This window comes from Pleurotus ostreatus (genome assembly GCF_014466165.1).
Source record: "Pleurotus ostreatus strain PC9 chromosome Unknown scaffold_8, whole genome shotgun sequence".
In the NCBI taxonomy this organism is placed as follows: domain Eukaryota; kingdom Fungi; phylum Basidiomycota; class Agaricomycetes; order Agaricales; family Pleurotaceae; genus Pleurotus; species Pleurotus ostreatus.
The window spans coordinates 559,880-575,595 of NW_023503163.1; the positions used below are offsets into that span (position 1 = coordinate 559,880).

The 15,716-nt window shown below is 49.9% G+C and overlaps 6 protein-coding genes across 6 annotated transcripts; 2 read left to right on the plus strand and 4 right to left on the minus strand.

Moving 5' to 3' along the window:
• Positions 1 to 2,952: 2,952 nt before the first annotated feature.
• Positions 2,953 to 4,675, minus strand: PC9H_010492 (uncharacterized protein; the record flags this gene model as incomplete). The annotated part of the gene is made up of 10 exons (XM_036779985.1): positions 2,953 to 3,051; positions 3,123 to 3,226; positions 3,292 to 3,320; positions 3,374 to 3,477; positions 3,531 to 3,537; positions 3,614 to 3,708; positions 3,759 to 3,843; positions 3,900 to 4,114; positions 4,193 to 4,284; positions 4,351 to 4,675. 10 exons carry the CDS (start codon positions 4,673 to 4,675, stop codon positions 2,953 to 2,955), a joined length of 1,155 nt encoding a protein of 384 aa, XP_036627368.1.
• Positions 4,676 to 4,805: 130 nt separating this feature from the next.
• Positions 4,806 to 6,243, minus strand: PC9H_010493 (uncharacterized protein; the record flags this gene model as incomplete). Its single annotated transcript, XM_036779986.1, has 7 exons — positions 4,806 to 5,050; positions 5,116 to 5,285; positions 5,351 to 5,599; positions 5,673 to 5,725; positions 5,776 to 5,971; positions 6,029 to 6,056; positions 6,108 to 6,243. 7 exons carry the CDS (start codon positions 6,241 to 6,243, stop codon positions 4,806 to 4,808), a joined length of 1,077 nt encoding a protein of 358 aa, XP_036627369.1.
• Positions 6,244 to 8,430: 2,187 nt separating this feature from the next.
• On the plus strand, positions 8,431 to 9,858 carry PC9H_010494 (uncharacterized protein; the record flags this gene model as incomplete). Its single annotated transcript, XM_036779987.1, has 4 exons — positions 8,431 to 8,780; positions 8,846 to 8,915; positions 8,977 to 9,457; positions 9,536 to 9,858. 4 exons carry the CDS (start codon positions 8,431 to 8,433, stop codon positions 9,856 to 9,858), a joined length of 1,224 nt encoding a protein of 407 aa, XP_036627370.1.
• A 174-nt stretch (positions 9,859 to 10,032) lies between these two features.
• Positions 10,033 to 10,832, minus strand: PC9H_010495 (uncharacterized protein; the record flags this gene model as incomplete). Its single annotated transcript, XM_036779988.1, has 4 exons — positions 10,033 to 10,195; positions 10,263 to 10,491; positions 10,556 to 10,670; positions 10,734 to 10,832. The coding sequence occupies 4 exons, from the start codon at positions 10,830 to 10,832 to the stop codon at positions 10,033 to 10,035; spliced, it is 606 nt and encodes a 201-aa protein (XP_036627371.1).
• A 539-nt stretch (positions 10,833 to 11,371) lies between these two features.
• On the minus strand, positions 11,372 to 11,885 carry PC9H_010496 (uncharacterized protein; the record flags this gene model as incomplete). Its single annotated transcript, XM_036779989.1, has 3 exons — positions 11,372 to 11,637; positions 11,706 to 11,794; positions 11,845 to 11,885. 3 exons carry the CDS (start codon positions 11,883 to 11,885, stop codon positions 11,372 to 11,374), a joined length of 396 nt encoding a protein of 131 aa, XP_036627372.1.
• Positions 11,886 to 12,418: 533 nt separating this feature from the next.
• Positions 12,419 to 15,631, plus strand: TRK1_3 (low affinity potassium transporter; the record flags this gene model as incomplete). Its single annotated transcript, XM_036779990.1, has 18 exons — positions 12,419 to 12,489; positions 12,539 to 12,728; positions 12,781 to 12,815; positions 12,874 to 13,206; positions 13,260 to 13,309; positions 13,360 to 13,512; positions 13,573 to 13,883; positions 13,935 to 14,243; positions 14,297 to 14,304; positions 14,358 to 14,372; positions 14,426 to 14,569; positions 14,622 to 14,783; positions 14,833 to 14,883; positions 14,936 to 15,081; positions 15,133 to 15,179; positions 15,234 to 15,288; positions 15,339 to 15,394; positions 15,458 to 15,631. 18 exons carry the CDS (start codon positions 12,419 to 12,421, stop codon positions 15,629 to 15,631), a joined length of 2,310 nt encoding a protein of 769 aa, XP_036627373.1.
• Between the last annotated feature and the right edge of the window lie 85 nt (positions 15,632 to 15,716).

The following is a 15,716-nucleotide window of genomic DNA, read 5'->3' on the forward strand; positions in this document are numbered from 1 at the left end:
AGTGAGCTATCATCCTAGATTTATGCATACTTCATGCCGAGCTCAGGCGATTCGTGTATGTACACCTGTAGGTTTGCCTTCATGTCGCGTCCTGAATATGCCATGCTCCCCTATCCCTCAGACATACTCTCGTGTCACCCCTCGGGTCAAGAATTCTTCCTCCCTGTGCATCTCCCACTCCCTGTGTGGCGTTCAGAGGCGATTCCTCGCCTAAACAAATCCGATCCGATGCACCCTTGCCTACATACTCACACTGCGATACGGTCGCCCTTTGCAATACCTGCTGACTCTAACTTCCTCGTTTGACCTTCGTTGTATGGGCACTTCGGACGCTTTGTGCGTCACATTCGGACTGACAAACACGCATTACCTGATCATTGACCTTCGCTTGCCGCATGGCAATTACATTCCACCAAACAAGCTTCTGATCAGTAATCTATAACATTTCACGACGTCTTATAATATGTCTACATTCGTGCGTCTATTCAATGATCTTACTCGGGTCGGCAATGCGTGGATATCCGAACTCTCAACTCTATATGGATATGGATGTGCTCCCTTCACTATCTCCAACGGTGCGTTCCTCGACCTTCCCAAGTTCAACGGAAGGTGCCTAGCTTCTGAGGCGTGGTCTCTGCTTGATTCTGTCTGATTAGTGATTGTTCTACTGAAGGTGCGTGTGCTTCCGATACAACCTTATCAATCAAATCGGAAGGAGCTTCGTCGGCAGTGTATATGTTGTTGTCTCCTTTGGACATAGAAGATGCGTCAGCTGATGACCATCATTTATGACGCTGACTCGGTAACTGTGCTGTAGCCCTGATGTACCAACGAGGATAACATATCCCCTTCGTCTGCAGTAGATTGAGTCCTATCTCAGAGAGAAGTAGGACATTTGCCAAGATTGCAATTCCTCGCCCTCGAGCCGACTAAGCAAATCTACGTACGCGTATCGCGTCGGATCTCATTCGTGGTGGCTCGAAGTTGAACTCTGTATCTCAACCTTAAGGGTATTCTGAGTCAGGCTCTGCCCACGATCTCCACTACTTCAGAGCTTAGCGCTTCCGGCATATAGCATAGTTCGCCATCACACTAACCGTGCGGGACGTGCACAGTTAAGGCTCATGTATGTAAGTACACCCCCATAGGAATAGCCCACCGTTGTTCCAGTGCCGGCCAAACAAGCCAACCTTTCCCGCAATGGCTAGAAGCCCGCACCAATTGCTTCGATGAGCGGGGGAATCGGCTTCGTAATGGGTCATTCTCTCCTTCATTTGAAAATTATTGAATGAGTGCGGGTGATTTTGAGCGCCGCAGGGGTGCTAGTGGGTGCATAGTGGAGGGAAATACACGGGAGATGTCCACGCAGGTCCGGGCTCTCGGTCATGACGGCTCAGTAGCCGGGTCGCAATATGAGTATATTATCTCCTCAACAAGCTAGAACTTGCGGGTCTAAAGGTACCTGGGTGACTTGGCCATAAATACTCAGTTCGCTCCGAAGGCGACACGTGAGCGTATCGACATTGTGGGAGAGGCGAGCGCAGAAGATTGGATCTGATACTGCCTGAACTTCTGCCTTGGCGGCTAGGTAACCGGTAGGTTGGCTTCGATAAGTCTATACCAACATGGAAGGGGGATCTCACAGCTGCGACGGAATTGAGGTATAGACTCCCTCCGAGCCACATATCCCGATCTACTATGGATGACTTTGGCTTTCATGAATATGCCTAGTTTGCATTAGGAACTTGTAGAAACCCGAGTCGGAGGAGCTTAAAGAACAAATACACAAATTGAAGAAGATCGCATACTAGTAGTGGAAGAAGTCGTAGAGTGGGACAAAGCGGCTGTAGTGATCCGATGACCATGGGTTGAGTGCATATTAACGGTAGAATTCTTCATATGAAAGGATAAGGATACGAATCTTAGTGGATTTCGTGGGGGGAGACATCGGTAGCGTGGAATGTCCGGTACGATAGATAGATAGGGGGAGGCGGGGGACTTCTCAGGACAGGAGAGGCTTCTCTGTAGAACACAAATGAGGAGCGCTATCCATTATGCGGTCGTTGAAATGTAGGGGATAGTTGTAGCTTCAGGTGTATCTTCGGTTGGGGACAATAGCGGGGTAGGTGCAGAGTGGCAACGCTCTTCCGAACATGGAGACTACGAAAAACGCGACGGTCTGGACACGGTCCGGATTATTGGACCTTTGGCACGAGGGCTGAGAGTTCGGAACAAGTGACGCACAAAGAGACGGATCCATTATTACGAGACATTCAATCCACCAGAAGGTGGAAGACGAAGAATTTAACGTCGATCAATCGTCGGCAGTTGCTCTCGAGCGCTTGGGCGCTCGCCGCCTTTCTGGAAGTAAGTTGCTGGATGAGCGATCACGTGTGTCAGTTTAGGGAGACGGAAAGGGGCTTAGGAGAAGAGTAGATGATCAGGCACGTAGTGCATGAACCCTTGTTTTTACTGGTGGACTGCGATATGAAGTGTTATGAACTTCTAGATTCGGAGTAGTGAGAAAGGGTTTAGCAGAAGTCGTCGTGGTGCCCTTCGTTCTTCCTGTGCTGCTTCGTAGGCTTCATGCTTTCGCCGACAAGAGTGGGGTGCGAGTGACGCGTTTTCTCGGTCTCGGTCTCGGTAGTTCACCATCAGCGTGGTGTCGGGTGTCTGTGAGAAACCAACGGAGAACGGAGGACGCAGTAAGCAATATTGTCGATCGTCAGGAACCCCAGAAGGCGTTTTTAACTACTGTGATTTGTATTGCAGTCGCATCCATATCGGAGTTACAGGTACGTGGGGTTATAGAGGATCGGCACTAGTGATCAGGCGAGCTATATCAGAAAAAGGGGTCCAAGAGGAAGGCATTCCAGCTGAGGAGAGACGCACGCCCAACGTTATGCGGTCTCGTGTCAAGACATACATACACACTTTCGTAAATGAGAAGAACTACTGGTATGTTGCTTCCAGTCTCGAACGAACATAATCTCCAGCTTTGACAACAGGATATTTCGGTGGATTCGTTTCGGATACACATGTCCGTATAGGCTGCAACCCCAGAATTCAGGTGAAAGGTAACTTGGTATGTGAGATTGTGCATGTGAAGCAAAACTACATACCTCAAGTAGAACTTCATAGTCAGTTCCAAAAAACAGCGGAATCGAATATCGTTCGGATCCAGAAGAGTTGATTGCACGGTGGGGTGTAGATTTGAAGGTATCATCTATCTCAGTCCATAGTTAGCAATTGGAACTGGTTGATCTATAGTTGGGTAAGTTTATGACGCACTCGTCCATCGGGCAAATTGGTCACCCAAGCTGTTCTCGCTGGTCAATCGGTCGGTAATAGACATTTGGACTTGACAGCGTACTTTACAACAATGGTTCCGGGAATTGGAACGGCATCTATCCACCGTCCGTCGGCATTCTGGACCTGCAGCCCCCCGGAGGCGTCTTGGTAAAGTAGGGTAAAGCACTTGCATTGGCCATTCAACCACAGCACTAAGATGATAGCAAGCGAGATCTTACTTCATAACTGAGACAACAGTTCAGGTGAGTGAATCGGAAAAAGAATTAACTAGGGGATGTAGTCAGGGGGAAGGATATCCTACTCTGTGTGTGCCCCAATCCCGATTACCTTGTCCGCTGGTTTGGCTTCTTGGGGTGGGTAATGGAGTAAACGAAGAATAGCGGCTGAATTCCGAGTCTGTTGGGGTGTATTAAGTCGCCACTGGGTGGATAGCCATAAATACATACTTTATCAGTGAAGAAATCCTCTTCCAAATCAAGCGCCAAAGCGAAAAGGGGAGACAAAGTACGACCAAGGTTCAATGCTGACTCACTGATTGATTATTGAGAACTGAAAAGGATATTATATACAATTGGAACTGTACTCACTAATATTTGAGTACGTCCTTTTTGAATCCAGGAATAATCTCGTCGGGAGGCCATACATTTCCACCAGCCATTGGCGCGTCCATTTTCACTGGATCAGATGAGCCTTCGGGTCCGATATCAAACCCTTCGTGAAGATCTCCAGCGTTATTCGGGTCAGTGTTTTCAGCTAAGAGAGCCGTGTAGCCTTTGTAGTTGGTTGTCGCGTGAATGTCTAGCTACGCGACCGTGGAAGTAGATCATTAGCATGTCGGCGAGTGTCAACACTTTCTGAAAGGTTTAAAATATCAACGAACCCGCATCTTCTCCTCTGTGGATAACGCGAAGAATCGTTTGGCCGCATCAATGGCCGTGTTTATGACCTGTTCTGGGATAGTGTGGTTCGAAACTATATCGTTCCGCGATTCCAAAGTATCAGATAAATGTCACTTTGGAAGGATAAAAGGCACTTCACCATAGAAGAAGCCCACATTCACGCACGCATCTCTGATCAGGTCGGCCAGTTCTCTCCTAGCTTCAGGCGAGGAAGAGTAGGCTGGCGTCAAATCGCTATCACACAGCAAAATATTGCAAAGTGAGAATTTGAAGCGGCATTTTCGCTGAGGCTTATTGAATGAACGAACATGATTGGTATCTGCTCGAATGTACTCTCTGTCCTCTGCATCTGCAAAGCTGCTAGCATTAGAAGCTCGAAGGAGGTGGGGGTTGAGTGGGAGTCTGTTCCTATCATCTTCCAAATCGAGTTCGCCGAAATTGATTCCGTTATCTAATTTGCCCATGGTACCTGCTGAGATAAGTCTGATTCGATGCACGATGCAGAACAATGTCTATGTATAGGTACTAGTCCAGAAACAATATCGATACAAATGTGGATGTGAGGGAAAGTAGGTCCGAAAGAAAGGGTGACGGCTACAATACGGTGCCAATAGCATACACAAAAGTAGCGAAGGATGCAACAGCCAGAGGTCTAATCGAGAGTGCTGGAGCGGCGTTATTTTGTGAGGAGATGACAGTATTTCCGCCTGTGCCGAAGATCTTGATGAAGTTAATATCGAAGTACGCGTTGTCGTAGTTGCTTGGCGAGCCTATGACATAGTCATTGTAGCACACGCCTGAACAGGTCTGAGAGAAAACTGCGGGAGCGCCAGCGAAATCTGCATCGACCAGGGATGGTACATATAGTCAGCTAGGCGAATGGCCGGAAGGGGGAGATGCGTACCACCGCAGAGCGTGATGTCGAGAATGAGATGTTGCGCCTCGAAGAACTGATCCATGTTACAACCTCCGCTGGGCCAATTTGCCACAGGCGTGCCCAGGGTCGACGTATCTATCGAGCTCATAGTCCCCGAAATAGATGACGGCACGCTGCTTCTTTCGAAAAACCATACACTTCACAATTAAGGAGGAGTCTCAGCTCTCATTTGAAAAGGCCAAGCAATGAAGAGAACGCTTACGAGATGCCCGTCTCGGCGTACTCAGTGACCCACACGCCTCCGCCCGCAGCACTGAATGCCTGACCATATGAAGCCGTGCTGGGAGTCGTGACGATGCACCCTTGATTGTTATTGACATCATGGTTGCAATCGGTCGAGTTTATGAGGGTCGACGATTGTGTGGGGTTTTGCTGGGTACATCCCTGAAGAGTGTGCAACCCCATCTGACTTCGAGGGGCCAAATTGACGGCCTCAAAAGTGTCGATCTCGCTGAATGAAGGGGGATGAATTGTATTGTCAGACGGAGTGTCAGCAAACGACATGATGGAATTCAGCCACATACCCGCCTGTTGGCCAATTGGGCGACTGTGACCACCACGCAGGCCATACAGAACACTATTAAACATTAAATGGGTGTACAGAGGGCGAGCGGCTGGAAAACGCACGCCGAAAGGCACATGAACCATGTCCGCGACCCAGACGCTCCCAACGGCGTATCTGTCCTTCGTGGATATGCGGACCGTGTTCCGCTTTTCGTTGAATGGAACCATTGAGGTGTTGTCGACCTTGACGATCGCATGGTTGGTGGACGAGTCCACAAAGGCTAGTCGAGATGACTGCGCCTGGGAAGCCGAGACGAAGCTAGGCAACACATTTTTTCAGTGAACATCTACCACGCGACGAATCCAACTCGCATACTTTACGTCGCCATTCGTGAGGTTGTCAACTGCGGTTTTTTTTGAGTGATTCCTTGTTCTTTGATTGTAGTAAAACTCACAGCTCCCAAAGAAATCCCAATCATCAAAGAACGAACTACCGGCGAAGTCTTTGACGATATCGTACGAAGCGCCTGCTACAGGCGCTACGATGTTCAAACACAATGTTACTAGGCCCAGAGGTACCATTCTGGTCATGATGAAGTTCGTGAAGGAGAAGAGGCGAATAAGGATCCGTCAACGGTCCTCGACTGCGCAAAGAAGTCGTGGTGGGCACGGGAAATGATGCTGACTACAGACGGCATGCTGTGGAGACTATGGGGGCCGTTAGCGCTCAGTCGAATCGGCAGAATGGTAACCATCTACCGTGAGCAATACGGCTATGAATCCAGTCAAGAATAGCAGGCAAGGTCAAGAATAGCAGCAACTTTGGAGACCACAGCGTTTGGCGTGTTGGTTTTGGAGACAGTTTGATTGCGACCCTGAATATGTTGGCGCCAGGGCGCTGACATGGACAGGGGGCGGCAATACGCGTTGGCGGCGCACTTACTACTCTGAAGCCAATTCTGCCAGTGTTGTTCAGACTGCCAGGTCGATTGTCCATCGGCGCGCAACATGGATCCTCAAGACCTCGTACACAAACTGACCGGAGGTTTTGGTAAGTCCTAAAAACGCCGAGGCCCATGCTTGGACGGTTCAAACTCCCCAGCGAATTTGTGGAGACTTGACCTAAGGAAAGGTGAATCCACTTTCTAACTAGTTCCAGCAGCCGCTGTACGTACGCTTTCGTTACCTCACCAACTCAATTCTGACTTTCAACGGCGCGTTTAAATCGGAGGGCTACTCTCTCCAAAGCTCACTCTCCCCGTTTGATATGCGAGAAGACCAATAGCCATGGTATTATTTTAACGTCAAGAGGAGTCGAATAGCACCGTAGGACAACCTTTCTTTCTTCTAATATGAAAGGAAGAGCACGATTGACATGCCTTGAGCTTGCAGCCACGAAGATGAAGCACATTTTCAACTCACCGAAATCCAATAAAGTGATCGTAAATCTAACTCGCACTGAGTTTCCAAGCTTTTGAAGATTAACGGTGATGTTCCTCCGAGTCGTTGTGGCTTCGGTGTACTAGGTTCACGCTTCTTAGAATGGAGCTTGTGGGCCCAGGTCCTCTCAAGCAAGAATATCTGTGCGAACAGAAACCACGGAATATTTGTTGGAATATTCTGTGAGAGTCAGAAGGTAAAGTCGGCACTCTTTCACCCGGACGCGAGGCGGCGAGGCGCCTCTAGCTGACCCGTTCGCATGGTGATAGCTGCTCTATGTCGACTGGAACGCGTCGTAACCGACTCGGAATTATCTAGACCAACGAAGGTCTTCTACAAGCAGCGCTGCTCGAGTGACAAGACAGCGTAGATATGTAGGAGGCTAAAGTAAGTAAGCGCGAAGGACGGTCCAGTTACACAGACTGACTAGCGATAATGCATATGACTATATAGATTTTGCCCGAGGCAGGCGGAAAGCATAAGGTCAAAGCTTTCGAAGTTAAAGGTACATTACCATCTAGAAGACATGTTCGCTAGATGATGAACAGTGAAACCCAGAAGATGGCGGGCGAGGCGACTCGAAACTACTTGGAAGAGAATGACTTTGTCTTCGTACAAATTGTTGTCTGCCATGTATCAAGAGTCCGCCAAGATGATACAGACGCGCGGCCTTCGGTTGAAGGTGGGATCTCGAGGTGGCTCGTAGCTCAGTAGCTACATTCTACACATTAGTCAATTCGAGAATCAGGTACGTTCTGCAGTGTAACCAGCCCATTGGCGTGCCAAATATAAATCAGAACCGTGTACGACCGTACCTGACCTCGTTCTGTTGTTCCAGCCCAGAAGTTGCGTCGGAGATTTGGACTCGGCGAGGAAGGCAAACTCCTGTAGCTTGACAAGGGCCCCTTGGCTGTTCTTGCAGTCGAAGTTGGACACATAACCCAACGGGACTTTGTTGTAAGGATTCGAGCGAGTATTCTCCTCGTACCAGGTTCCGATTCACTTCGTGTCCGCAATGGCGCTAAGTCCGCTTGTCCGCGACCCTGAAGACAATGGTCGAGCCCACTGTCGTGTGCTGCGGTGATATTCAACGTCGTTCTCGAATCCTGTCGCCTGGCAGCGATTTCTATGTTTTTCTCTCAAGAATGCGAGGCCCTCCAAAGTGCTGACATTCGGGGCCCAGCCACTGATGTCACGTCTTGGTGCAGGCTCTTCTCCGACCTTTAAGTTGATTCATTCCAAGTTCCCCGCTCAACCACCGATTGAGGTTAATATTAACCAAAGAACCTTCTATTACCAGCGGAGCTTGCTTCGCTTCTCTTTGTATACCATACCACCATGTCGCCTCTAGCTGCAGGTTCCTCGCTGAGCCCCTTGAAGCCTGCGCGCTCCAGCTCGAATTCACTCAAGCTCGAGTCGCTTTCTCCGGAGCCGAGTATACGGAATGTCGACTACTCGTCTGACATCGATGCTCAGGACAGCGGCAGCGCAAGCGATTCGACGTTGGAAGACTTGGACGCGGTGCTGAACCAGTATGACTTTGGGTACCCGTTGGAGCGGATGCCTGTGCTACCACGAAGGACATCCTCGCCCTTCGCTGTCTCGGAGGAGGAGGAAATGGACGATGCGTACTTCAGCGAGTACTCTGAATCAGAGTGCTCGACGTCGTCGAGCATTATATATGATATGTGAGTACCATAAACACCATTTCTTATCTGTCTAAGAGTCTAACGGGCCGAATTTCGCCATGTAGAGACTTTGAATCGGTGGTAGATGACTTGCTGGCGGAGCAAGCGTTCGAGCTACCCAAGCTTCGGAAATTCGTGCGTAAATTCCCATCCCCCAACACCATGCCGTTCCAACCATGTCTATCATTGTACACAGATCATGGTCGAACCCTCCGCCCCCTCCGCCCAAGATGCATTCATGATTCGCGTGCTCCCAACCTGCTCAAAACAGAAGGAGCTAGAAATACTCCTTTCGCTTAACGAGCACGAGCCGAGATTAGATCCGTGGAACCCTGTCCCACACTTGCTCTCCGTCGTCGAACGGGATAGCATTCAGAGGAACAGAGGTGTGGGCGGGCTTGCGGAGGATATCGGCGCAGTGTCATTCGTGTGCTTGGAATGGTTGAGCAAGTACAACGACCCGCCGTTCGCCACAGTCGCCAATTACATCGACTTCATAAGGCAGGCTTTGGAGGGCCTGACCTTCCTCCACGAACAACACATAACGTCACTCAATTATGGGACGACTGACTCGTTTATGGTGGATATTGGGCAACGTAACGCGTGGATGGCCCTGAACGGTGCGCCCACGCCAGCAACAGCAGTACACCAATCCGGTGCCGAGTCCCCAACCGAGGGTGAGGAATACTCCCATTCTCTTACACCAACGCAAACAGCATCCTCACAAATGACCTCCCCGCTCTGCTCTCCTCAAGCCCAAGATCCCCCCGCCGCACCTATATTCGATCGCACGCGGTACCCGGTCCGATACTACTACACAGACTTTGCCTTGGCCACGATTATCCCTCCTTCATCTCCGCACAGGGACCTCTTCAAAAAGGACGTCCAGGATTGCGGGAAGATGATTGAGAGCCTGCTCCAAGAGATGGAGGTCCCGCAGGTGGCTTCGAAGATGAAGGCCCTAGTAAATGCGATGTCGTCAGGGACGTTTGGCGCGGATGATGCGAGGAAGTTGTTTGAGGCGCTCTGTCAGAGTCTGGAGGCTGGGTTGTTTGAGTACGAGCTTGCGAAGAGGTGAGAGCTTCAAGCGCAAGAGCAAATGCTGAATATGAATATGTATCCCTTCGATCAATGTTAGTGTATTTCTATCGTTGCGTAGATCTTCCTGTAATTATACCTTCCTTTCAGTCGCGATATACATAGATTTCATTCTTGTGCAATGCAATATTACCAGTCGTATACACTCATATACTTAGGCGTCTGGTGCGACTAGCATGAACGTGCCCGCGATGGGATCCCCCAAACCTACGGTCTCTGCGAAACTGCTAATGTTGAACAAGCTGATAGATGTAGTTGGCGTGACGATCGTCTGCGACTCGAATCCTGGAGGTTGGTTGAACAACAGGAAGATGTAGCTGAGCGATTACGAAAGCCTTTTGATCAGCAACACTCGAGCAAATGCCTTGTCATATGAAATCTTACCGATGAGCGGGGGATCCAGCAGGCGGAGTGGGCTGACGGAAGTCGGAGACAGCGGGGGTGGAGTTGGTTAGCGTGTCTCTGAGGCGCGTAAAGCTACCGCCGAGGAAGTGTCGGATCTGTGAGACGGTGGGAGTTTGGGGGGTAGGTGCGTCGGGGTCGACGGCTGCTATGACGAAGGGGCCGCGAGAGCGGGCACCGATGATACGGAAGGATGGGGGCCCGGCGGTGGCTGGATATCCAAGAAGTCGCGATGTTATAGTTATGAGATGATAGTAAGGGTGGCATCGTCTTACCATTCCGCGGAAGCTGAATTCCGGCATGGAGTGTTATGGCGCCGCCTGTGGGCTGCGGGAGGCTGACTTCAAGCAGGGCCCTCGGACTGAACTTGATCGAGAGGTCAGAGGGGATCTGGAGTCGAGGTATGCGATCTAAATATTCGTGTACGCGCTACGACAAAGGGTAAGAGCGTACGTTGGCGTCGTCAAAGACCTTTTTTACGGCGCTCAAGCTCGAGTCTTGGGCACTGACAACAGCGACGAGGGAGAGTAGGAGTGCTAGGGGAGATCTCATGTTGGTCTGTTAGGGAGGGTCGTAGGACTACCTGACGGTGCCTTGCGGGGTCCTTCAGTCGCTTATATATCAGATACGAGGGTGCATTGTCTTGTGGGATTATCACCTCACGACGGCATCCGTGAGGTGTGAGTGTTCGGCATGGTGAATTCAAAAGAGATATAGCACAAACGTAATTGGTTGGCACGATGGTTAAATTCATCGGGTATTGACGATGCGTTGTGAACAGGGAGACCGAGCAGAGATTTGTGTTGATTTTCACGCAAGAAGGTTGGTGTGTGAACTGTTGCGTCGGACGTGTGTGATGAAGTGGGGGGCGAGCATGTGCAGGCCAAGGCTGAGGGAAGAATGTGCTAGACATTTCCTGTGAGTGGGAAACATACGCGCTGGCGGCTCGTGTCTTCACTTTGCAATGTCGCGTAGTATTATATTCATGATAAATATGAAGCATATCAAATCTGCGAGTGCCGATGGAAAAGAATGGGTTGATTGATGCGAACGTGAACGTGAACGTTCAATGGGACTTACAAGATAACCATCTACTTCTTCTTGCCCTTCGCCCGCTTCTTAGGCGTGGTTATAGAGTCAGGTAACCATTCGTTGATCGTGGGCTCGGTCTTCTCTATTAGCGGAGCCCGATGTATGGGTGGCGGTGGGCTAGAGCTCGTCTGTTGAGACTCCTCCCGTTCGGCTTTGGCTATGGCGGCCGTGATCTCCTCCGGCGACACGTCTTCCCCTCTGCGAATACGAGCAGCGATTTCTGGTGTTATGCGGACTTTGCGAACATTCGTTTGAAATCCGGGTGCTGCGCCGAGTAATGGAGAAGGTAGGTTTCAGTACGCAAGTAATCAAATGAGCAACCAGTGAACGAACCTCCTCTCCCTATTCCATATTTCTTCAGGCGGTATGCAAGGTAGAACTTGCGCGCAAAATACCCGGACAAGAGTACTGCCGTAGGGATACTAGGCAAGATAAGTTCCATAAACATATCGCACGGTATTATATTACGTACGCAATCCAAAGTAGAGAAGGGTAGTCTTCGTCGCCAGTCATCGCGACAACGGTCGGAGGATTCGTGGAAGACGGTCACAGTAAGGTTTGCGAGAGACTAAAATGCACGTGACTTACACGGTCTGTCCCTGAAATGGTAAGAGGCGGGAGGGCGCGGGAAAATGATCATGCTTCGACTCATAGTAGCTCATGCTCATGAAACTCACTCTGCAAATAGCTTTTGTGTTACCTATAGCCGTGGCCTAGCAAAAGGTTTGCTCTATGTCGCATCTCATCCGGCGGGTCAGTAAACATCACGATGTTAGTCGACGGTTGAGGGCGCCGCTGCTTAAAGTGCCTGAATGCTTAAGTTCTCCATTTGACGTCGCGCCTGGCCAGCAGCGACGGAGACAGGAAACCAGGCGACCAAGAAAACGACACTGCATCCAAGTGTATCCTCTCGACGACGCGGCTTGATTTGACACGCTGAATGGACTAGAGGTCCTTGACCAATCACCACGTCGTCTTCTCGACATCCTACTACTGCGACTCAAGTGCAGTGGGCAGCCCGCTAGGATTCAGCAGTTCTGGAGGAAATGGCAAGACTCAAACTGTGGGCCTCAGTGCGTGGACATCTCAACTTCTACCGCATTCACGTCTTGACGTTGTAAGTCCTCCAGTGTGACATTCTTTGAGCTCTGACTATAGCTTTCTAGCACCCTCTTGCCGCTGGTTTTCTCGGGAATCTTCTACGCGAGCAACGGACGACAGCACGTGGACTATGTCGACGCACTGTTCATATGTGTCAGCGCGTTCACCAATTGTGGCCTCGAAACCGTGGAACTGAGCTACTTGACGCCCTGGCAGCAAGTCCTGATCTTCATGCAGATGTGTATGGGAAGTCCGGTGCGTATCCAGCCCAACGCAGCGCCGTGACATCTGCTGAAACACGTAATAGGTCGTTGTATCCTGGCTGGTCGTACTAGTTAGAAGGTCTGCTATTCATCATCATCTCAGTATCGAGCTTGTTGTTAATCGCCAACCGTCATAGGTATCACTTCGCGAAGACTTTCAAGACTGCCATCGCGGCCTCCGCGACTGACGATCTCATTCGCCGAGGAGATTCTAGGACATTCATACATCACGAGCATCTTGATGCGGTCCCGGAGCTTTCACGAGAAACGAGCGGAGAATCTCGCGTCAGCACTCACAATGTACGACCTGAGATGGAGACGTTGAACGAGAAGATCGGAATACAGCAGACGAATGTCCATCACCCAGTATCCATACTCCAGAAGCCCGGCATCTCACCCCACCACAGCTCGAATAAGGATGGAAAGGAAGAAAACCCTCCGCTGGACGCCTCGCTTGGTCGTAAAGGAGGGTACGTCCCGTGGCCATCTTCCCAATATTCGCGATTCCAATCTATTATCCCAGCTTCACGCGTCGCTTTTCCGACCCTGGGGCCGACATGCCATTGATCAATTGTGCGCCTCCAATTAATGTTTGAGGGGACATACCCTGACGCTCTTCCCAGTTGACCTTGATTCCAATGATTCTATACGACATCGGGGGCGCTTTCGGCGTCCTTATACGTCGCACATCATGGAATGGTCCCCACCTCCAACCCAACCACCTGTTGTAAGAGACACCAGAGGCGAATTGCATGCAAGGATAGAAGAAGAGCGAAGTTCTGCTTGTCTTTCTTCTTTGATTTCCTCGTCAACTCACCATGACTACACTGATGTAGGATCCACACACCGACAATCCATGACCCCTCGTCCGCGAAGCATCCGCACTGTCTCATCTCTGAACCGCGGATTCGGAGGCTTCCCGATGCCCGACGAAATATTTTCTCAGCTTGTTCGCAAACTCAGCAGCCGCAGTCATTCAACCAATCATCCTAGACGACCTGAAATCCAACGACCCCCAAGTTACCTTAGATTTAATCCCATAATTGGTCGAAACTCGACATTCTACTTGCAAAGCGAGGAGCAGCTCATAGAGCTCGGGGGTGTGGAGTACCGGGCACTCAATGCTTTGTTGATATTGGTTCCTTGCGTATGTATTCTGTCCTCATATACTCCCAACCTCCTAACGGCCCCCACACAGTATCATATTGGTCTACAGCTCATCGCTTTTATAATCCTCGCACCGTATATTTCTACACACAAGTGGAGCTCAAATTTTGTACCGCCCCAGGTTCATAGACGAATACCTCCTCCATGGTGGGGTATTTATTACCTCCAACTTGCGCTACTTACGGAACCAGATTATCATAGGTTTGCACTATTCCAATCCATTTCCTCCTACACAAACAATGGCATGTCCCTTGTCGATCAGTCTATGGTCCCCTTCCAGCGTGCATATGTAATGGTGATAGTTATGGCCTTCCTGATTCTGGCCGGAAACACTTGTTTTGTACGTGTTCTCGTTCCTCATTAAACTCGCTTGCTGACCGTGCAGTGCTCTAGCCTATATTGTAAGCGAATCAATCTAGACCTTGGCATCTCTTTGTTGACATCTTCCATCCAGTCTACGCTTTTTAATGTAAGCACAAGTTCCGTCTGTTCCAGGCAACTTCTCATGGTGAACCCATATAGTTGGGTTATTAGCCGTCTCGTTCGTAGGGAGTCCCGCTTGTACGAGACATTGCAGTTTCTTCTAGATCATCCCCGGCGTTGCTTCCTATACTTGTTTCCATCCCATCAGACTTGGTATCTCTTGACCGTGGTAGTTAGTCTCACGTACGCCAGTTCATCGTTCGTGTTCAAGACCTGGAGCTGACGCTAATATTAGGTTCACCGATTGGTTCTTCTTCGTCATCTTAGACATAGACAACCCCGACCTAGCCACCATACCCATCGGTCTCAAATGCTTCATCGGCGTCCTGCAGGCGGTCTCCATTCGTACAGCAGGCGTTGCCACTGTAGCAATGTCCTCTATCGCCCCCGCCGTCAAGTAAGTGGCACACTAGACTCTAGTGGATAACATTTAGCGGAAGACGCAGGGTCCTGTACGTGGTCATGATGTATATCAGTGTCTATCCCATAGCACTCAGGTAATTTGCCTCTCGTTAAGCTGATTTCTTGATTCTTACTGTCAACCCCCAGCATACGATCTACCAATGTTTACGAGGAACAATCGTTGGGTATATACGCTGAGATCCACGATGAAGACCGCTTCGTGCCGTCTGGTTCAAGGGCAAGGGTCTGGGGAAACTACATAGCGTTGCACGCCCGACGACAGCTAGCATTTGGTTTGTCTTTCCATCCCTCGCATCGCTGAATATACGTTGACGCCGAGACAGACATATGGTGGATAGCCTTGGCCATATTCCTTGTTACTATAATCGAGGTAGGTCGTTCTGTCTCACACTTCTTCGCCTGTCGCCTCTATCTATGTTGATAGCGGCCAAGCTTGGACAAGATCGAGAACTACGCCTGGTTTAACAATTTTAGCATAAGTAAGCATTTACACTGACTTGGTCTCGGGATTCCCGATTGACGTTATCAGTTTTCGAGTTGGTGTCGGCTTACGGAGTTGTAGGCCTCAGCTTGGGTACACCAACCGTATGCAATCCATTTCTTTCCCTTTTCCCTTTTAATTGGGGCTTATGTCTTGTCTAATGTCAGGAAAATTATGCACTATCTGGCGCTTTCCGTCCACTATCAAAGCTCATTGTCTGCATCGTAATGATCCGTGGTCGACACCGAGGCCTTCCTGTTGCTATCGACCAAGCTGTCTTGTTGCCTCAAGAAACTATGCCACTCGCGACGCAGCCAGATAGCAGTGAAGTTCGGTCATGACGGAGGAATATGATTATTGAAATATGAATAACTGGGTTCAAACTCGGGCCGGCTTAGTCGAGTTATCGATCGTACACACTCGCCT